General features: G+C 35.8%; 1 protein-coding gene across 6 annotated transcripts in view; it reads left to right on the forward strand.

Moving 5' to 3' along the window:
* The window catches only part of LOC127881817 (roundabout homolog 2-like), a 114,191-nt gene that overhangs the window by 81,252 nt on the left and 13,699 nt on the right, over positions 1-19,240 (forward strand). For 3 of the 6 annotated variants that reach the window (XM_052429951.1, XM_052429954.1, XM_052429955.1), the window contains exons 9-21: positions 4,355-4,576; positions 4,922-5,011; positions 6,861-7,054; positions 7,770-7,920; positions 8,955-9,094; positions 10,771-11,014; positions 12,019-12,134; positions 12,638-12,803; positions 14,088-14,277; positions 14,960-15,009; positions 15,777-15,976; positions 17,112-17,211; positions 18,605-18,676. In XM_052429951.1, coding sequence (XP_052285911.1) covers positions 4,355-4,576; positions 4,922-5,011; positions 6,861-7,054; positions 7,770-7,920; positions 8,955-9,094; positions 10,771-11,014; positions 12,019-12,134; positions 12,638-12,803; positions 14,088-14,277; positions 14,960-15,009; positions 15,777-15,976; positions 17,112-17,211; positions 18,605-18,676 — 1,935 coding nt within the window. The remainder of the gene's footprint in view (positions 1-4,354; positions 4,577-4,921; positions 5,012-6,860; positions 7,055-7,769; positions 7,921-8,954; positions 9,095-10,770; positions 11,015-12,018; positions 12,135-12,637; positions 12,804-14,087; positions 14,278-14,959; positions 15,010-15,776; positions 15,977-17,111; positions 17,212-18,604; positions 18,677-19,240) is intronic. The other 3 variants (XM_052429952.1, XM_052429953.1, XM_052429956.1) reach the window with 3 other exon arrangements.

Raw genomic sequence — 19,240 nt, forward strand, 5'->3', positions numbered from 1 at the left:
CTTTCAGTGCAGGAACCGAATTTTAAAGGCCTTTGCAAACAGTTTGGATCCAGATGAGACGCCACAGAAAGTGGCATCTCATCAGGATCCAAACTGTTTGCTATTCTAATAGTATTCTTTGAAAAAAATCGAAGAAAATGCTAATTTTAGAAATTCTGCAGACGACAATTTAGCAGACGACAAATTTCCCAGCATGCAAAGGGTTAACAAAAGTATTGATTGTTTTGAGCCTTGTTATGAACACTGTGTGGGAAATAATTCAAAAATAAGATTTTACAATAAATAGATTTTATGTTAAATTCAGCATTGTTTTTGTTCAAATATTTAGTTCAGTATTTTTCAGTTTAAAATGGCTTCAGTTCATCGTGTTTATTTAGTTTACAAATTAGTTAGTTTGCTTAATATTATTTGTAGTAGTATTTTATTTCTTTATTTGTGTACATTAATTGTACCCTCTATTGAACTTTCCTTACCATTTGCTTTCATACACCTCATTAGTAGCATAATTTGTATGTTAGATTATTGTAATATTCCTTCAAATAAAGAAAAGAAAAGTATCAACTTTATAGCTTATATGCATAACTTGTATATATAATACGTCCTAATTATAACCTTACACAGAGCCAATATATTCGGTTGACTTCAGAAATGGAAATGCTGTCTACAAAAAATTAGAAAAACAAAACCAACTTCTCTGACATATTTTAAAATGGAACACAAAATTAACTTCACATATAATGCTGTAAATTTGGAATAAGACATCAATCTTAGAATGGACAGAATTTAAGTGATTTTCGAACACTAAACTGTCAGATTATGTAGGAAGTCAGTGGTGATGCGTAGATAGCTCCTTAAAATTATATTTCTGTACAATTCTGCCAAAAAGAATGGAGAAATATTGTGAAATTAATAACTGCGTCTGCCTCAGAATGCATTTCTAAACTCTGACTCACACTAATTGCCATAATTTGTACCGCTGCCTGTCTTAAATGCACCACAAGTTGCATTCAATTTGCACCCCAGAAATTAGTAAAAATATTGTTTATTAACAATTTCTTCCTTGACTGACGTACACAGCTGTGTGAAAGCTTTTCCTGGCAAAAACTGCAAAAATAGCAAGGAAGGCGTTTCGGTTAATTTACATTTTGTTTCAAGCGTGATTTTGCTTTTCAACACTTTCTTGTGCCATTTTGTGAGTCACTTTTGTGTGTTTTTATTTCTTGGGGGCTTTTGTCTTCCAAGAATGCTTTCTGGAATATGTTTTTTTTGCCTTGAAGATTAATATTTAAAGTAAATGATACATGAAATAGCACGTTTGTTGATGGTTTATGATTAAAATTGTCAGTAGACCGATGAATATAAAGACAAACATACCCTTTCTAACGGTAACTGAAATAAAACGTTAAAGTTAAAAGTACAAAATTCATTCTTTGCAATCAACCACTTAACCCTTTCCCCCATAAGAAGCAAAGTGAAAATGGCTTTTGCAACCAGTATAAAACAACCAGAAAAGCCTGCGAGTAACTCACACTCTGTTCAGGTTAAATACTGTTTGTTGCTCATCAGTTTCTAAGGGTTGGAAATGAAGCCTTTTAAACTTGAATTGAGTAAGAAAGATCTTTAATTAAATAAAATTTTCTAAGGGACAACAAATGTGTCAAAATATGTATCTAAGTGGTAAAGGGCTTAAACATCATATATCATGAGAATACCAATAGAAATGCAAAGTTGATATAGAAGTAATGTCCTAAAATATATTGATTGGTTAATATTCCAATGTTGTTATTTGGGATTAAAAAAAGGAATAAAACCACAATTCTTCAAAATTATAATATATACATCTTTAAATAAGGATATTCGGGGAAATTTCATAAATTAAAAAAAACACTGGTGCAAGATAGCAAGATATTATGTTTGAAAGGTGGAGATAAAGTGGTTTATATTGAGAAGAGGATAGATTTTAAAATGAACCTGATAATGTGAAAATGTCATGAAATTGCATTTGAAGGTGCTAAATTTGATTAACCCTTTCTCCACTCAGAAGTAAAGTGCAAATGGCTGTGTGCAAACAGCATAAAACCAGAACAGCCTGCGAGTAACTCACATTATGTTTAGGTGTTATGCTGATTGCTGGTCATCAGTATCTAAGGGTTGGAAATAATGCATTTAAAATTTATTAAATTTAAATTTAACTTTCTAAGGGACTAAAAATTCGTAAAAATACGTATCTAAGTGGTAAAGGGTAAAATGGAAGGATTAAAAAAACAGTGCATTTTTTTTTGGCATCAAACATATGGAACTGTAGAAAATCTTCCTGACATCACTGGTAGAACACATTCATAGTGGTTACACATATACTTTCTAGTTAACCCATTTATGCCTAGTGGACTCTCCCATCCTTCTAAATTGGATCAATTTATTTCCAAAATTAGGGATGTCTAGTATATTTATTTCTATATTTATAATATTTCTTACAGAAATTCCTTTAAGCAAACAGTGCAGACCCTGATGTGACGCCGCATCATGCAGCGTCTCATCTGGGTCTAGGCTGTTTGCCAAGGCCTTTTTTCTAGACGCTAGGCATAAATGGGTTAATCTAAGAACATGGTTAATCACTATTCAAAGTATAAGCCCTAATCCAGAAATTAAAGTTCAAAACACTTGTTTGCCTTTAAAAAATACTAGCATGGTACTTAAACTCAATAACTTACTCCTGAAATTTCATTATGAAAGCATTTTCACCCTTTTGATTCTTTCCTTATGCTTGTTTTCCATGCTTAACGAGGTTACATTGCACTGATTTAATGTCGACTTACAGACCCACTACCACATTAGTTCCCTTTGAGTCCACTAATCACATCTGCATAATGCTTTCAACTATTGCTTTAATACTCCATGCGCTAATCAGGTTCAGGTTATAAAGATGCCGTTAATTGTTTACCAAACAAAACCAATTGTGCAAAAATTTTGTATAGAACTTAATTAATTTTGCAACTATGAGAATATTCGCCACACATGGTGCATACATCAAATATTTTAATATCTTTGTACTGAAAAATCTTTTATTTGAATTAAATTATTTATACTTTTTTGCTAATTTGTATTTTGTTTATATCATATTCTAATCAGCTGTGTGAGGAATTCAAAGAAGAGATGTTGTTAATTGATTACAGCTTTTGGTTAGTTTATGAATTTATCAAACTGGTTGTTATCATGAAAATTGTTCTGGGAATGTATTTATTTCAATGCACACTAAAATGTGAAATGTTTTTCTAAATCAATTAAGATAATATCACAAAAATGCAATTCTCACCTGTTTTAATTTTCCATTTATGATAAGGATAAAGTGTATAAACTATGCAACACATTGAAGCTAAGTGGAACAAAAACAAAAATCTTATTGCAATATGATACCATCCAGCTTTCTTGTTGTCGCAGCGTAATCACTAGGTGAATTGTTGATAACAAAGTATTGGTTTTACCAAGAAAAGTTACTCGAGTGACTCACACAATTATTGAGATGTGTTTTTTAAAGAACACAGATGAGGACACCAAATTAAATGTAATCTAGTTTCAGTCCTAATTAGGCATAAATATTATTCCAACACAAGAATTTAACAAAATATTATAGCCTTTTTTCAGCATTTTTGTTTTTCTGGTATTTCTATTTCAGATAGTGCATAATATACGTACAATAATGTTCAAAACTACACTTTATCTTGTCTATAGTCTCCAAAATATTAAGGTGATGTTTATAAGTCTCCTTAGTAGAAAATATAATGGTGATATTCTTTTGTAAATTGTGTTGATGTTTTTTGTAAATGACCTTTTATTGTACATATTTAATATATACAAGCAAGTATTTAATTTATTTTGACATCAATTGATATATCTTTTAAAGATTAAATTATGTGTGGTATATTTAAACATTGTCTGAGCGATACTAAATAAATTGCAACAGATTCATCTTTAATTAGAACCTTTCTAAAAATCCAGGGGACCATTTCAATAAACATCGTAGTACACATTTACGATACGATACATTTTTAAAAAGATACATAATTCTTTAAGTCCATATCAAATGATTATAAATGTTCAGAACTTAATAAATTACATTGGCATCTCAAGCACCGTATATATTTGGTGCACATAGCGAGCTAGTTCGTCTACTTAGTAAGTTTACAAAATTCTCCCGTAATTTAAAATTGTTGTACGATTGTTTATGAAACGGCCCCCAGCTTTATGAACTGCGCCCCATCATTATTACTCATTACTCGCTTATTTACCTGCATGCTTGTTAATTCCCTCTTCGTTTCTTCCTAACGCACCGTTTTTCGTTGTCACCCATTTTCAGCAGAGGATGGCGTTCTTTTTCCAGAGAGCGACCTTCGACCTCCACCGATCATTCGCTTTGGACCTAACGACCAGACGCTACCGGAAGACGCTAATGCTTTTCTGCGCTGCCAGGCCACTGGGGACCCCTCTCCCACGATTCGCTGGTATCGGAACGGTGCACTGTTATCTCTCTCAGAGCCTCGATATGCCATCGTGGATGCCGGGACGTTTCAGATTTCCAGTCAGTGACAGATATATTTTGTATTTTTGGATTAGTTGTGGAGATTTATGCATTTCAAAAATTATATTTTGTGGTATTGATTATATAAAGCTGAAGAACGGCTATGAATTTTTTATGATCACAATATAAGAAAGCTATTTCTTCCCGATTTTCAAAGTGCAAACATAGTATGATTTTATACAAAGAGTTGTATTTTATCCGAAAGAAATTCACTTTCTTAAAGCAAAATGAGTAATAAATAATCCATTAAATAAAATGATTTTTGCCTACACATGACTTAATGTATTCTTGATATCCTGGAAATGACCATTTACGATTCAAAGGTAATTTTTTTATATTTTGCAGGTTTGAAAATAGCTGATTCTGGCAACTACACCTGTAGGGCTGGAAGTGAGACAGGGGAAACCACTGCAAGTGCCATGCTGAGAGTGTATTGTAAGGAGTTGCTTCCCTTTGCCTATAAAATCTATTATATTAAGGTAGCGCACCTCTAATGGGCACATATCCAAACATAATTTAATTAATTATTTTCCTAATCAGCATCATTTCACTGAACTACATGCAAATTTGTAGGTTGGCTTTCCAAGCTTTAAAAAAAAAAAATACCGATTTTTTCAAAACCACTCTCACGCTCGGCTTTTGTCCAGTTTATTTTCACCCCTGAGGTATATAAAAGTTCCATAATTCATTCAGAGATTTTCAAATATGGGCATTCAGTTGGTGTGTACAGATGCAGTAAAGGTGTTTAACGTTTAAACAAGATGAAATAAGTATTCTTTTACAGACATTTATTTTTACAATTTGTTATCTATTGAATAGCGCCATGAAATGTAAGTGATTTCAGCCAAGTAAAAATTGGGTCGGTTAAAAACAAAGTGTCATAAAATTCAAAATAGTATCATTTAAGTTCTATTTTATACTAATTTTTTATAGAAACACTATATACAGCAAAAATACCAAGAAATAGACAGATTTACCGTTTACTTTTTGAAATACAAATAAAAATGCAACATGCATCATTCGTATTTTCAGCAGTAAATTACCCAATTTAGCCATAACGTTGTTTTAATTTTAAAAATTGAAGAATGTTCTTACAATTTTCAACATATTTGACAATAAACATAGCTTATATGCTATATTAAATCAAATTACGTTAGAAAAGAAATAAAACGCGTCGCAAAAAGTATGCGATGTCGGCAGGATTCGAACCTGCGCGGGAAGATCCCAAAAGATTTCTGGACTATCGCCTTAACCACTAGGCCACGACAAATTCACATCAGTGCAACCTTAAACTATATATCCATAAGTAAACGGGTAAACAGGCTCGTCGCTCTTTGAAGAAATCGCGAAATCGTATTTTTCAGATAATAATTGGATCAAAGTCAATATTTATAGTGAAAATAATATATTCTAAATGAATTAGGTAAACACATATCAAAATTCGAAGTTTGAAAAAAATAAAATGCATCTCTCGAAAATAACCGATCATTTAAGATCTGCAATGATCGTAAAATAAATCGCGGGAAATCATTAGAGGTGGGCTACCTTAAATCATACTAAATATCAAGGGCTTTGTTATGCCACAATTCTTTGCTTGCTTTCCCTGGATTATCTTAAGTGCTTGTTTTACTTTGTTTTCTGTAATTGAGGGGTTGAACTCATTGAAATTAAATGCTTCTATCATGTGCAATAATAACATTGAAGCATCGATAAAGAAATCATATTCCCTTGATTTTTATGCTCCCCCAAAATATTTTTGGGGGGAGCATATAGTCGCCGCTTCGTCTGTCCGTGTGTCCTTCCGTCCATGCACAATTTTTGTCCGGGCTATTTCTCAGCAACTAATGACCAGAATTCAATAAAACTTTATGGGAAGCTTCACTACCAAGAGGAGATGTGCATTTTATCAGCAGGTTCTGGTCGGATGATTTTTCACAGAGTTATGGCCCTTTGAAATTTTCCTTTAACTGTACATATAGTGCAATTCTTGTCCCCCCAACTACTAGACATTTCCTTTTATCTGAATACATAGTGCAATATTGTGCCAAATAAACGTTTGGGGAGCATCACCCGTCTCCGACAGTTTCTTGTTTTTTTAATGAAATGAAGTAGCTTTTTAAGTATGTTTACTGCATATGTCCAGCCTATAAGTGGGTAAGGTAGGATGACTGATATTTATTTTGCTGCAGTTACTACAATTTGCAATGAAGCACAACACAAGATATAAAATGTTCAAGCATAAGACATTTTAAAAATAAAAATTGTATTTTTAAAAACCTTTCAGCCCAAGGGGATTCTGGACCTGACCGTATGAAAGCCCCTCCTGACCTTACCAAGTTGCCAGCTGCCCCGGAGAAACCGGTTGTTAGCGACCTCATGGAAACCAGTATGCGGTTGTCATGGCAGTTGACCCGCATAACTGATAACACCCCGATCCTCGGTTACCAAGTGGAATACTTTGCCTATGGCTCCACAAAGGTGCTTTTCCTCGTGTTATATGAGCTGCGCTTTGGGAAAACTGGGCTTAATGCATATGCGTAAAGTGTCAGTTAAGCGCACAGGGATGACACTTTCCGCATTTATGGACTTTTTTGTTTAAAGAAAGTCTCTTCTGAAAAAAAATCAAGTTTAAGCAGAAAATGCCCTTCTGGATTAGCCTGTGCAGACTACACAGGCTAATCTGGGACGGCACTTTATGCACATGCATTAAGTCCAGTTTCCATGAACAAGGATCATATGCTTGCACAAGGGTTTTAACCCATTTATGCCTTGTGGACTCTCCCATCCTTCTAAATTGGATCAATTTATTTCCAAAATTAGGGATGTCTAGTATATTTATTTCTATATTTAGAACAGAATTTACAAACATTCCTTTAAGCAAATAGCGCAGACCCTGATGAGACGCCGCATCATGCGGCGTCTCATCTGGGTCTACGCTGTTTGCCAAGGCCTTGGCAAACAGCGTAGACCCAGATGAAACGCCGCATGATGCGGCGTCTCATCAGGGTCTGCACTGTTTGCTAAAAGGAATTTCTGTAAGAAATATTCTAAAAATAGAAATAAATATACTAGACATCCCTAATTTTGGAAATAAATTGATCCAATTTAGAAGGATGGGAGAGTCCACTAGGCATAAATGGGTTAAATGTTTTAACAACTGGATCTAAAACTTGTATAAAAACCTCCATTGCAGTCATGGCAAGTGAGTGGGCTCCTGTACACAAAGACAGATGTAACCATCATGGACTTGGCGCCAGACACGACGTACGTGTTCCTTGTGCGTGCTGTCAACATGTACGGCATGGGCGGACCCAGTCCTTTGTCAGACAAGATTCGCACTCTCGGTACACTTATTATTTTTCTCTTTGTATACTTATAATTTTTTATCTTGGTACACTTATAATTTTTATTTTGGTACACTCATTAATTTTGTTTTGGTACAATTATTATTTTTTTATAATTGTGTTATACATGGGTCCACAAACAGAGTTTGACTAGGATGTGTGATATTTGTGTAACTCTGTCAGTTGGTTTGTAAGAAAGTCAGTCCGCATAAAAATCTGTAAAGTTTGTGAAGGTAACTTCTTCTTTATTTTGCGAGTGATTAATCATAAATATTTTGTCACCATGGGGTGTAAGATGCAAAAGGAAACATAAATTAATGTAATATTCTTTGTAAGTGTGAATATTATAGAAAACATAAAGTAAACAAGAATGGGTATGCCCCAAAAATAGTTTGACTTTTTTTATTTCAAAATTAACAACCAAAGAAGTAAAATGAATTAAAAGAGACCAGAACAAGTAGGCTGATAGTCAACAAATGATGTCAGTTACAAAGTGTATAAAATATCTAGCGAGCTTGGTGGTGAGCAACTGAGTAGAATTTGTGCCAAGAGACCAGAGTAGCATATTTCCAATATTTTACTGAACTTGCAGTGTTCTGCAGAGGCCACAAAATTGTGTATTAATCTTATAATTTGTACAACTGTCGCCAAAAAATGGTCAAGTTGTGATTTATGGCAAAATGTATTCTATTGATAAAAGAGTGCTTCATGTTAAGATTGACTTGTTCAATTGATAAGTGTTAAGACATTTACGGTTATATTTTTAACTAAACCTCTTGCCCTTTACTTAGCTTAATTACGCGCTTGAATGTTTTTCCCGTATCAGTGTTCTGTGTTGTTGTGTGCATGTGTTCGATCAGTTGATTATTGTTCAATGATTTCAAAACAGAACATATATTGCAATAAGCTTAAATCAATTAATCTTATTTTCATACCTTTTTCTACATCATGTTGCTATAAAATTCAAGTATAAAGTTATGTGAGGTCAAAGTTGACAAGCTGTAATCCAATCAAATTGTCACCTTCGATTCCAGCAAAAGGTGAGGCGTCGTTATCTGTCCCACCGATCGTTAATCTCCCAGAAGACATGGTCGATGAGAGGCTGAAGTCGGTCGGGATTCGTCTGCTGCGTGGAGAGGCGGTCAACGATAGCGCCATACGCATCAGCTGGACTGTGAGTTAACGATAGCGCCAAACACATCAGCTGGACAGTGAAATGATATGGGCCATGTTCTAGGAAAACAGGCATTAATGCATGTGCGAAAAGTGTCGTCCCAGATTAGCCTGTGCATTCTGCTTTTATGGAATTTTTGGTTTAAAAGAAAATCCAGTTTATTAAAAAAGTGTTGTCCCTTCTAAGCCTGTGTGGACTTCACATGCTTATCTGGAATGACACTTTATGCACATGCATGATGAACAGTTGTTTCAGGAATTAGGCTCATACTCAGGTCATGTGTTTGACTTATAAATGGTTATTGGCCTTAAATGGCAATTTTACTCGTCCATGAAGGCTCCATTTTAAGTGATATCAATGATATTAAAAGTTTTTCAGGAATTAGGCTCATACTCTGGTCATGTGTTTGCCTTTTAAATGGTTATTGGCCTTAACCCTTTGCATGCTGGGAAATTTGTCGTCTGCTAAAATGTTGTCTGCTGAATGTCTAAAATTACCATTTTTTTCATGGTTTTAATAGAATACTATCAGAATAGCAAAAAGAATGGATCCTGATGAGACGCCACTTACTGTGGCTTCTCATCTGGATCCAAACTGTTGGCAAAGGCCTTTAAAATTCGGTTCCAGCACTGAAAGGGTTAAATGGCAATTTTACTCGTCCATGAAGGTTCCATTTTAAGTGACATCAATGTAAACATTGGTGGCATTTTATTTATTTTTATGTCAACATGGCTGTGAATTGTCTGTAAAAATCCATGGATCTAACTTCCCAGGGGTCGCTTATGAGATTGATATTAATCCAAGGAGAAAAAAATGGGGCTTGAGTTATGTTGACGATTGGTGTCCGGAACGCGATATCTAATTGGCAATTGGTGTTTGGTTTAGCACATTAATTTTTGTAACAATTTGATGGTAAATAGATCTCTTTGAATGCAGAAGTAAAAATACAGTTACATTGACAGTGTTATCTATAATTATAAGATGGTGACAACTAACACCCAACGGATTATCAGCTGAGTTTTGAAGCGTTTATTCATGTTGTTGATCTAATAAGGTTTGTTTCTTAAGATGCCTTCATTGTTGTCCGTTAGTTGATGTTGATTTTCATTTTTGACATTGATTTTGGTTGTGAACACCACAAAAATTAATGGCAACTATGAAAATCAAGTTGAAATAAAATGAAATGATCAATGTATCATATGAATGTTTTGTGTTGTTGCGTTTTCTTTGTTATATTGCCAATATAAAGATGAGCGGTATAATAGAATCACCATGGATGTATTTCCTGAGACACAAACGTGTCTCACAAAGTACTCCTTCAATCAAAAATATGTACTGAAACCTTCAATTTTGAAACATACCAATATTTGTTTAAAAAAAAGGGGCATTCACAAGTTCCTTTTATATACATAATTAATATTTTGAGCATTCTTGTAACTCTTCCACTGCTGGAACAGAATTTTGAAGGCCTTTGCAATCAGTTTGGATCCAGATGAGATGCCACAGAAAGTGGCGTCTCATCAGGATCCAAACTGTTTGCTATTCTGATAGTATTCTTTGAAAAAAAATCGAAGAAAATGCTAATTTTAGAAATTCAGCAGACAACATTTTAGCAGACGACAAATTTTCCAGCATGCAAAGGGTTAAAGTTGAGAGCCATTATTGTCCTTCTGCAGGTGGACAATGACATGGGTGTGGTCACAGGCTTCCTGGTCGTGTACAAGCCCATCCTCAACATGGGTAACCGTGACAACCTGCAGTACGGCCCCACCCATAAGCACCGCATTGCATACCGACCCCTAACCCACACCATCACGGGGCTGGACAGTTACACGTACTATGAGATCTGTGTATCGGCAGAGAGTGGTGTCAAAACATCCTCTTGCAGTCAGCCGATGAAAATACAGACCGGTGAATCAGGTAGGATTTTCTGTGTTATAAAAATTGCAAACATAATTATTAAATTTTATGTAATTTTACTTACGACGGATTTTATGCTTTTTTAAGTCTTCATCTCACTAATTCTGAGAAAAATTGCACAGTCTTTGGTATATTTTGGTTGAATGTGCCATTATTTTGTGCATTATGGCAGGTATTTTAGGTATGGGCAAATGTTTTTGTATCACTGATCACTCGTAATGTGGGTATTAACAAATATTAATTTACAATATCAATCATGTAGGGGCCTTAGACTTTTTGTTTATAAATATGGTCAGTTGGTATTGTTCTACTATAAATTGAATTGTATACTTAAGCGTTATTAAAGTAACAGAAATGATAAATTAAAAAAACAGCAAACTCTAGGTTTGATACCTGTGATAGGAGGTTTTAAGTGCACTCATTTGTAACTTATTCAAACTATTTTTTTTTTCTTCATGCCTTCTTTTTAGTGATTTTTACAATTTAGAAAATCTTTCCAAATAGAATTTGCTAATTAAACACAGGTAAAATGGTCATTTAAAGACCTATATTATTTGTTAATTGATGATTGCTTCATTTAATATTTTCACCTCTTGCATAGTAAACGATCATTATTAGAAGATCTGTAAGAAGAATTATAATGTTTTTAAAGATGAGCTACGTGCTGTGAGAAAACCGAGCTTAATGAATGTGTTGAGAGCATCGTCTCAGATCAGCCTGTGCATTTTTCGCAGGCCTATCAGGGACAACACTGTTATGGTGATTTTGATTTTTTTTTAATCTCTTCTAAACAAAAATTCAGTTTAGGCACAGGCTAATTCGGATTATTTTTTTTACACAAATGCATTAAGCCTGTTCATTGTTCAGAGACCAACTCAAATCTCTTGAAGCAACTCCTGTGGTATTTGAAATTTCAAAATAGGTCTACATTAAAAGAGCGACTTTAGAAGTTTGATGTTAATACAATTTAACAAAATCAATTAACTGTATGATGTGTTTTCCAGTTCCATCCAGTGCGCCACTGAACCTTGTCATAAATCGCGAGGGTGACACCACCATCCTGGTCACATGGTCAGCACCAGACGTGTCAAAAAGAAACGGAGAGATCATTGGATATATGGTGAGGTTATCCTCTGGATACTCCAGTTATATTCCATTATGCAAAGACCACACCAAATGTGGATATAAGCTGTGCTATGTGAAAACAGAGCTTAAGGCATGGGTGTAGAAAGTATCGTCCCAAAGTCTGCTTAGACTAATCTGGGATGATACTTTCTGCTTTCATACTCAGTGACAAGGAAGTCTCTTGTAATAAAAAATCTAGTCTTGATGGAGAAGTCCTCTCCTGGTAGATACTTTCTGCTTTCATACTCAGTGACAAGGAAGTCTCTTGTTAACAAAAATCTAGTCTTGATGGAAGAGTCGTCTCCTAGTAACCAATACATACATGCATTAAGCCCAGTTTCCCCAGAGACAGACTCATGTATTGTTTTGGTAAAACTAGGTTACTGTGATGGGATTGGAGAATCAAAATGCTCCCAGACTTCTTATGAGTCAATTGATGTTGATCCTTTCCCGCTTAGAAGCAAAGTGAAAATGGCTATGTGCAAACTTTTCTTGCAGATCAAATGCCTCAGCGAGGACGGTCAACACAACTGTAGCCGCAGCGTGAATGGTTCTACCCACAGCTTAAGACTCGAGAACCTTGTTGCTGGTATGAACTACAACATTGAGATGGCTGCTGTAACTAGTCAGGGCACTGGGAAATGGAGCTCCGTCTTTGCCATTGGTTAGTGGATGATATCATCATTTGGGTCGTGTTCTGAGAAAACTGGGCATAATGCATGTGGGTAAAGTATCGTCCCAGATTAGCCTGTGCAGTCTGCAGGGACAACATTTTCCGATTGTATGGTATTTTTAGTTTCAAGGAAGTCGCTACTCAAGTTTAGGCAGAAAGTGTCGTCCCTGATTAGCCTGTGCAGACCCGATGACACTTCGCACATGAATTAAGCCCAGTTTTCTCAGAACACGGCTCATTTATATTACCAACTTTTAGGAAATGACACCACATCTGATGCATTTTAGTGTATTTCAAACTCTTGTTTCCCAAAGGTCCTAATTATTCGGCATCAAAACTGAACCATGGTTAATCAATATGAATTAAGATAAAACATATATTGTGAATGTATTCTCTTAAAATGACCCATTGAATGGTTTCCACGTCCTCAAACTTTTTTTGTGTGTCTCCCCTCATCAGTCCGGATTATTTTGTTATCACATAGGAGGTTTGGAGTATCTTATGAACTTTGCAATCAGAACAATTAGATGTTAAAGTAAAATTGAGCCGCACTATGATAATAACGGGGGTTAATGTGTGCATAAAGTGTCATCCCTGATTGTCCAGTTCGCACAGTCTGATCATGGACCACACTTTCCACCTAAGTGGATTTGCTTTAAGAAGAGAATACCTTTAGTGAAAACAGCCTATGAAAGCGCAATGTGTTGTCCATGATTATCCAGTGAAGGCTGATTTAGGACAACCCTTTATGCACATGCACTAAGCCTGATTTAGGACAACCCTTTTTGCACATGCACTAAGCCTGATTTAGGACAACCCTTTATGCACATGCATTAAGCCTGATTAAGGACAACCCTTTATGCACATGCATTAAGCCTGATTTAGGACAACCCTTTTTGCACATGCACTAAGCCTGATTTAGGACAACCCTTTATGCACATGCACTAAGCCTGATTAAGGACAACCCTTTATGCACATGCATTAAGCCTGATTTAGGACAACCCTTTATGCACACGCACTAAGCCTGATTTAGGACAACCCTTTATGCACATGCACTAAGCCTGATTAAGGACAACCCTTTATGCACATGCACTAAGCCATGTTTTCCCAGAGGGAAGCATTATTATAGTTCGCCCCCTTGGTGCAAAACGGTACCATGTGACATTGAAATTAGAAGGAACATGGTACCTTTTTGCACCAATGTAGCGATTTCATGAATGCAGTCTTTGTTTCTAAAAATAATATGATAATTTCTTTATGTGTCTGATCTTAAAGGTCCCGATAATTCCGGAATCACAAAGGAGCCGTGGTTTATTGGAATGATCGGCGCTCTGGGCGGCATTGTGTGGCTGGGACTCTGTATCTTCACTGTGTGGCTGTGCCGGAACCGACAGCGCCGAAAGAAGCTAAAAGAGACGTGGTACAACTCTGGTGGTCAGAACGGCACAGATAAAGTGAACGAAAGGTATAGATTTGTTGATTATAGGAGTTGGTAAATGTTGGTCCTCACTATGGCTTCATGTAAGATAAGATGACATACCATTATACCCCCACAAAAGTTTAGGGGGGTATATAGGAGTGAGCTTGTCTGTTGGTCTGTCTGTCGGTCCGAAATAAGTGTCCGCTCTCTTATTCAAGTTGTTGGCATCTGATCTTCACCAAACTTGGTCAGATGTTGTATCTAGATGATGTCTAGGTCAAGTTCGAACATGGGCCATGCCGGGTAAAAAACAAGGTCATGGGGTCACTTAGTGCGTTTTAAACATTGAGCAAAGTGTCCGCTGTTTTTTGTGAAGACAACATGCAAAATATTCTGTGTCAATGCAGCATGTGGAGGTATTCGTTACGTCTGTGACAAAGCTCTAGTTGTGCTTGTTTCTATTCAAAACCTATATTCATGAATTATATTAAAATGATTGCCAAAAGCCAAACAATAGCTGGTACAACTCTTCAGGTCAGAGAGAAAGTAAATGAAAAGGTAGCTATTGATGATTGAAGGAGTCGTCAAATGTTGGTCCTTACTATGCATCGTTGTCATGGAGATGTCTTGAAATTGGTCCTTTAAACCATCAGTGTTCCAAGAATGAGGCTCAATAGGCCTCTTAAACCATGATTTAAGGGTACCCATGTTCACTGGTTCATTTCAGGAACGGCAGTGTAGCGAGGAAAGGCTATGGAAAGAAGGAGGAAGGTGATGGTGAGTGCACCCTTTCTCGCTCAAAAACAAAAGTGATAGAACATAGCTTTAGGCATCCAGTATTAAACCAGAACAGCCTGCAAGAAACTTGCACACTGTTCAGTTTTTATGATGTTTGTTGCTCGTCTTTATCTTAGGGTTGGAAATGAAGCCTTTAATACTTGAATCTAGTAGGCAAGGTCTTTAATTGTATTTGATTTCAAAGGGACTACAAACACTTCAAAATGGGTGTTTAAGTGGTGAAGGGTTGAATGGTTGCAAAATATTTTTAACTTTCTATACCTTTCCTTGGCAGAACTGTTTGCTTAAAGAATAGACAAAGAATAATGTTGATAAACAGTCTAAATACTGTTGAAAAAATGCCTCTTTAACTCTTTATTTGCTTTATATTTGGAAGCATTTCAATAAAATATTTCAATTCAAATTGTTCATCTGAATCTTATTACAATTTTTTGTAAAAGTAACATGGCTTGAAAACAAAGCACTACGTTGTATTATGAGTTTGGTAGCATTTATTTATTTATGCTGTTTTCTTCAAAGAGATTTCATCGCAGACATTGTTTTCATTTACAATTAACATGTTAAAAAATTTGCATTTAGATCTACCAACAGTAAAGATCAGCAAAACTGTTCAGTTTGCATAAATTGAAATTGTTTTTATCTTCGTTATCTATTACAGATTCAGGATTCCTGACATGTTTTTATCTTTGTTGGCTATGACAGATTCGGGATTCCGAACATGTAATTATCTTTGTTAACTATGGCAGATTCCGGATTTCCGACAGAGTTGAACACGCTGCTGCAGCTGTCCCGTAAAGAGGCAGACGGGCCCCACGACCCTTACCTCCAGGGCGGGGCAGGACCACACCCTGAAATGAAGACGTTTTATCAGCAGTCAGGGCCTGTAACTCCATATGCAACGACTGCACTGCTACAAGCCCAGGCGCTGGCACAGGCTAGAAAACAGGTGGGTTAACCCTTTGCATGCTGGGAAATTTGTCGTCTGCTAAAATGTTGTCTGCTGAATTTCTAAAATTATTATTCTCTTCGATTTTTTATACCCCCGGATCTAATGATCGGGGGCATATTGTTTTTGGCCTGTCTGTCTGTCTGTCATTCTGTTCCAAAACTTAAACGTTACAGTAAAGTTTTGCAATAACTTTTGAAATATTGAACATAGCAACTTGATGTTTGGCATGCATGTGTATCTCATGGAGCTGCACATTTTGAGTGGTGAAAGGTCAAGGTTTCCTTCAAGGTCAAAGGTCAACCCCCAAAAAAAGTGGCGCATTAGGGGGCATTGTGTTTCTGACAAACACATCTCTTGTTTTCAAAGAATACTATCAGAATAGCAAACAGTGTGGATCCTGATGAGACACCACGTTTTGTTGCGTGTCATCTGGATCCAAACTGTTTGCAAAGGCCTTCAAAATTTGGTTCCAGCACTGAAAGAGTTAATAATTATAGCGGTAGGGTGGGGGAGGAGAACAGGTTGGTGGGGAAAGATAGCCGGTGGGTGGGGGTGTGTCAAAATGATAAGAGTTGGATCGGGAATGATATCAGGTGGGTGGGGTATGATAACAGGTAAGTTGGTCTTAATAATAGATGAATGGCAATGATAACAGAGGGGGGGAGTGGTAACATGTGAGTTGGGTATAATAATAAGTTGGTGGGGAATTGTATACCAGATGAGTGAGGAATTATTAAGAATTAAAAAGATCTTTGCGTATTTTAGTGTTGTTATATGATTGTTTATATAGATTGATCTTACCATATTTATTCCATAATACATTCTTTCTACCTAAACAAGCTGTTATCCTAAAATAAAGTATTTTGCAAACTGGGTCATATAAAAACAATTGGGTTCTGTTTTCTTAAATTTACAAACAATTCAAATGCTATATAAAGCAACAAATATATTTGTAAATCTGAAAATCATTTGTGAAGGTCTTTTGTAAGGGTTTTTAACTAGGCTCTTTTAATACACTATTTGTTCACTTTATGAAAACTCATGACAATTATCTTGATTTAATGTCGACAGGCGATTCACAATTCGTTACTTACAGACTATATACCTGACCATTAGTTTTTAACCTTTACAGGGTGGAGACCAGATGTTTCAGCCAATCGGAGGAGGTTGTGTTCAGCACAGCCATAGCGGAGGTTCTTGCGAGTCAAACACAGACAAGTCCATAACCACAGGTCTGTTGGGGGGATAGTGATCAAATTGAGCCTCAGTCAAGGAAAACTGGGCTACATGCATGTGCGTAAAGTGTCATCCTAGAATAGCCGGTGCAGTTTGCACAGGCTAATCAGGGTTGACACTTTCCGCCTTATTTTTTATTTTCGCTAAGGTGAGATTTCTGTTTAAACCAAAAATACCTTAAATGCCAAGTGTTGTCCCTGATTAGCCTGTGCAGACTGCACAGTCTAATCTTGGATGACACTTTTTGCGCATGCATTAAGCCCAGTTTTCTCAGAAAATTGCACAATATTATACAAGTTTCGAGGCTAAACAAGCCCGTGTTGCTTGAGGGCAAAACATTATTTATTTGAGAATCTATACAATAAAGCCTTGTACTGAAAAAAGTTTTGATTTATAGCAGCCAAGTTTATTGCATTGTTGGAATTTTTGCCATTTGTAGACTGTACGAAACCGTGAAAATTCCAGAAAAGAAAATTAGCCATTCTTATTTTATATTCATAAATGCAGGGCTTAAAGACTTTAGATAATTTACATCACTCAGGTAATGTGGTAAGAGATTAGTTAACCCATTTATGCCTAGTGGACTCTCCCATCCTTCTAAATTGGGTCAATTTATTTCCAAAATTAGGGATGTCTAGTATAATTATTTCTATATTTAGAATATTTTTTACAGAAATTCCTTTAAGCAAACAGGGCAGACCCTGATGAGACGCTGCATCATGTGGCGTCTCATCAGGGTCTACGCTGTTTGCCAAGGCCTTTTTTCTAGATGCTAGGCATAAATGGGTAATGCAGTTAATTGTTTGAATAAAAAAAACTAAGGGCTGTGCCAGGAAACAACAGTTTGGATTGGAGTAGCGCTGATGTAAATTCAGTGAATGGATGGTGATAAGGGGGATACATCAATCATAGTTGTGTTGAAAAAACAAACTCTTTTGGTGTTAACCCATTTTTTAACTGGCGTTCCGTACCACCATCACATATTTTCCTAAAAAGGAGGTACTTGAAATGGAGGAAGTCATATTCAAGAACATTGTCTTATTCGCGAATCACAAGTGAAAGTGAAATATTTCTTTTTAAAATAATAGGGTCAGGTTTTTAACAATCTTTTCAAGTCAGTCAATACTTTATTTTTTGTTTAAGAGATCAAATTATGAAAAATTCAAATAGTTTTGTCTGTAAATCAGAAGTTTATAATATTTTGTAATAAGTTAACTTCATAAATTTGTAAATGAAAGATAAAAGTACCGATTCATTTTGTTTATGTTTTTACTGTTTGCCCAAGTGTATACTATTATAAAAAAATAAAATTGAATGTACAATAAAATATGTAAGCACGGATTGAATAAAAACACTAGGTGTCATGTATCCTTGAATCTCTATATCCAGATGTATCCGTTGAAATGCACGAGGGCAACAAAAGTAATAAAAGTTCCGCATGTGATAGCGGCAATCTTTCAGGTACACAATGTATACACACACCCTGCCTGTATTTACCTGCTAAAACGCTGCATTTTCCTGTTGAAACACCCCCACTGTCCTGTTGAAACACTGCATTTTCCTGTTGAAATGCTGTATACTATACTTTCCTATTGAAGCTCTGCATTTTCCTGTTATACCACTGCATTTTCCTGTTGAAACGCTTCATTTTTGGATTGATCTGCTGCATTTTCCTGTTGAAACATAGTTTTTTCCTGTGTGTACTCATCAACTTTTAAAGTAGCCAGCGTACTGGTAAATATGCACTGCCTTATCCAGTATTTTAAGTGGCATTGCCTCATATACACTTTATTATATTTACGATTTCACCTAGATATCTGACACTTTGTACAGCAGACTTTCAGTAGATTGCCATTTGTTGCTTATACTATTTGCACCTTGGATTTTTACCTGTTTGTATCATGGATTTACCTCTTTAGACAATGGATTTAATTATTTAGTATCATGGTTTGTACCATGGAATTACCTGTAAGGATCATGGATTTACCTGTTTGTACCATTGAATTACCTGTTAGCATCATGGAT

Source organism: Dreissena polymorpha, chromosome 5 (genome assembly GCF_020536995.1).
Source record: "Dreissena polymorpha isolate Duluth1 chromosome 5, UMN_Dpol_1.0, whole genome shotgun sequence".
Classification (NCBI taxonomy): domain Eukaryota; kingdom Metazoa; phylum Mollusca; class Bivalvia; order Myida; family Dreissenidae; genus Dreissena; species Dreissena polymorpha.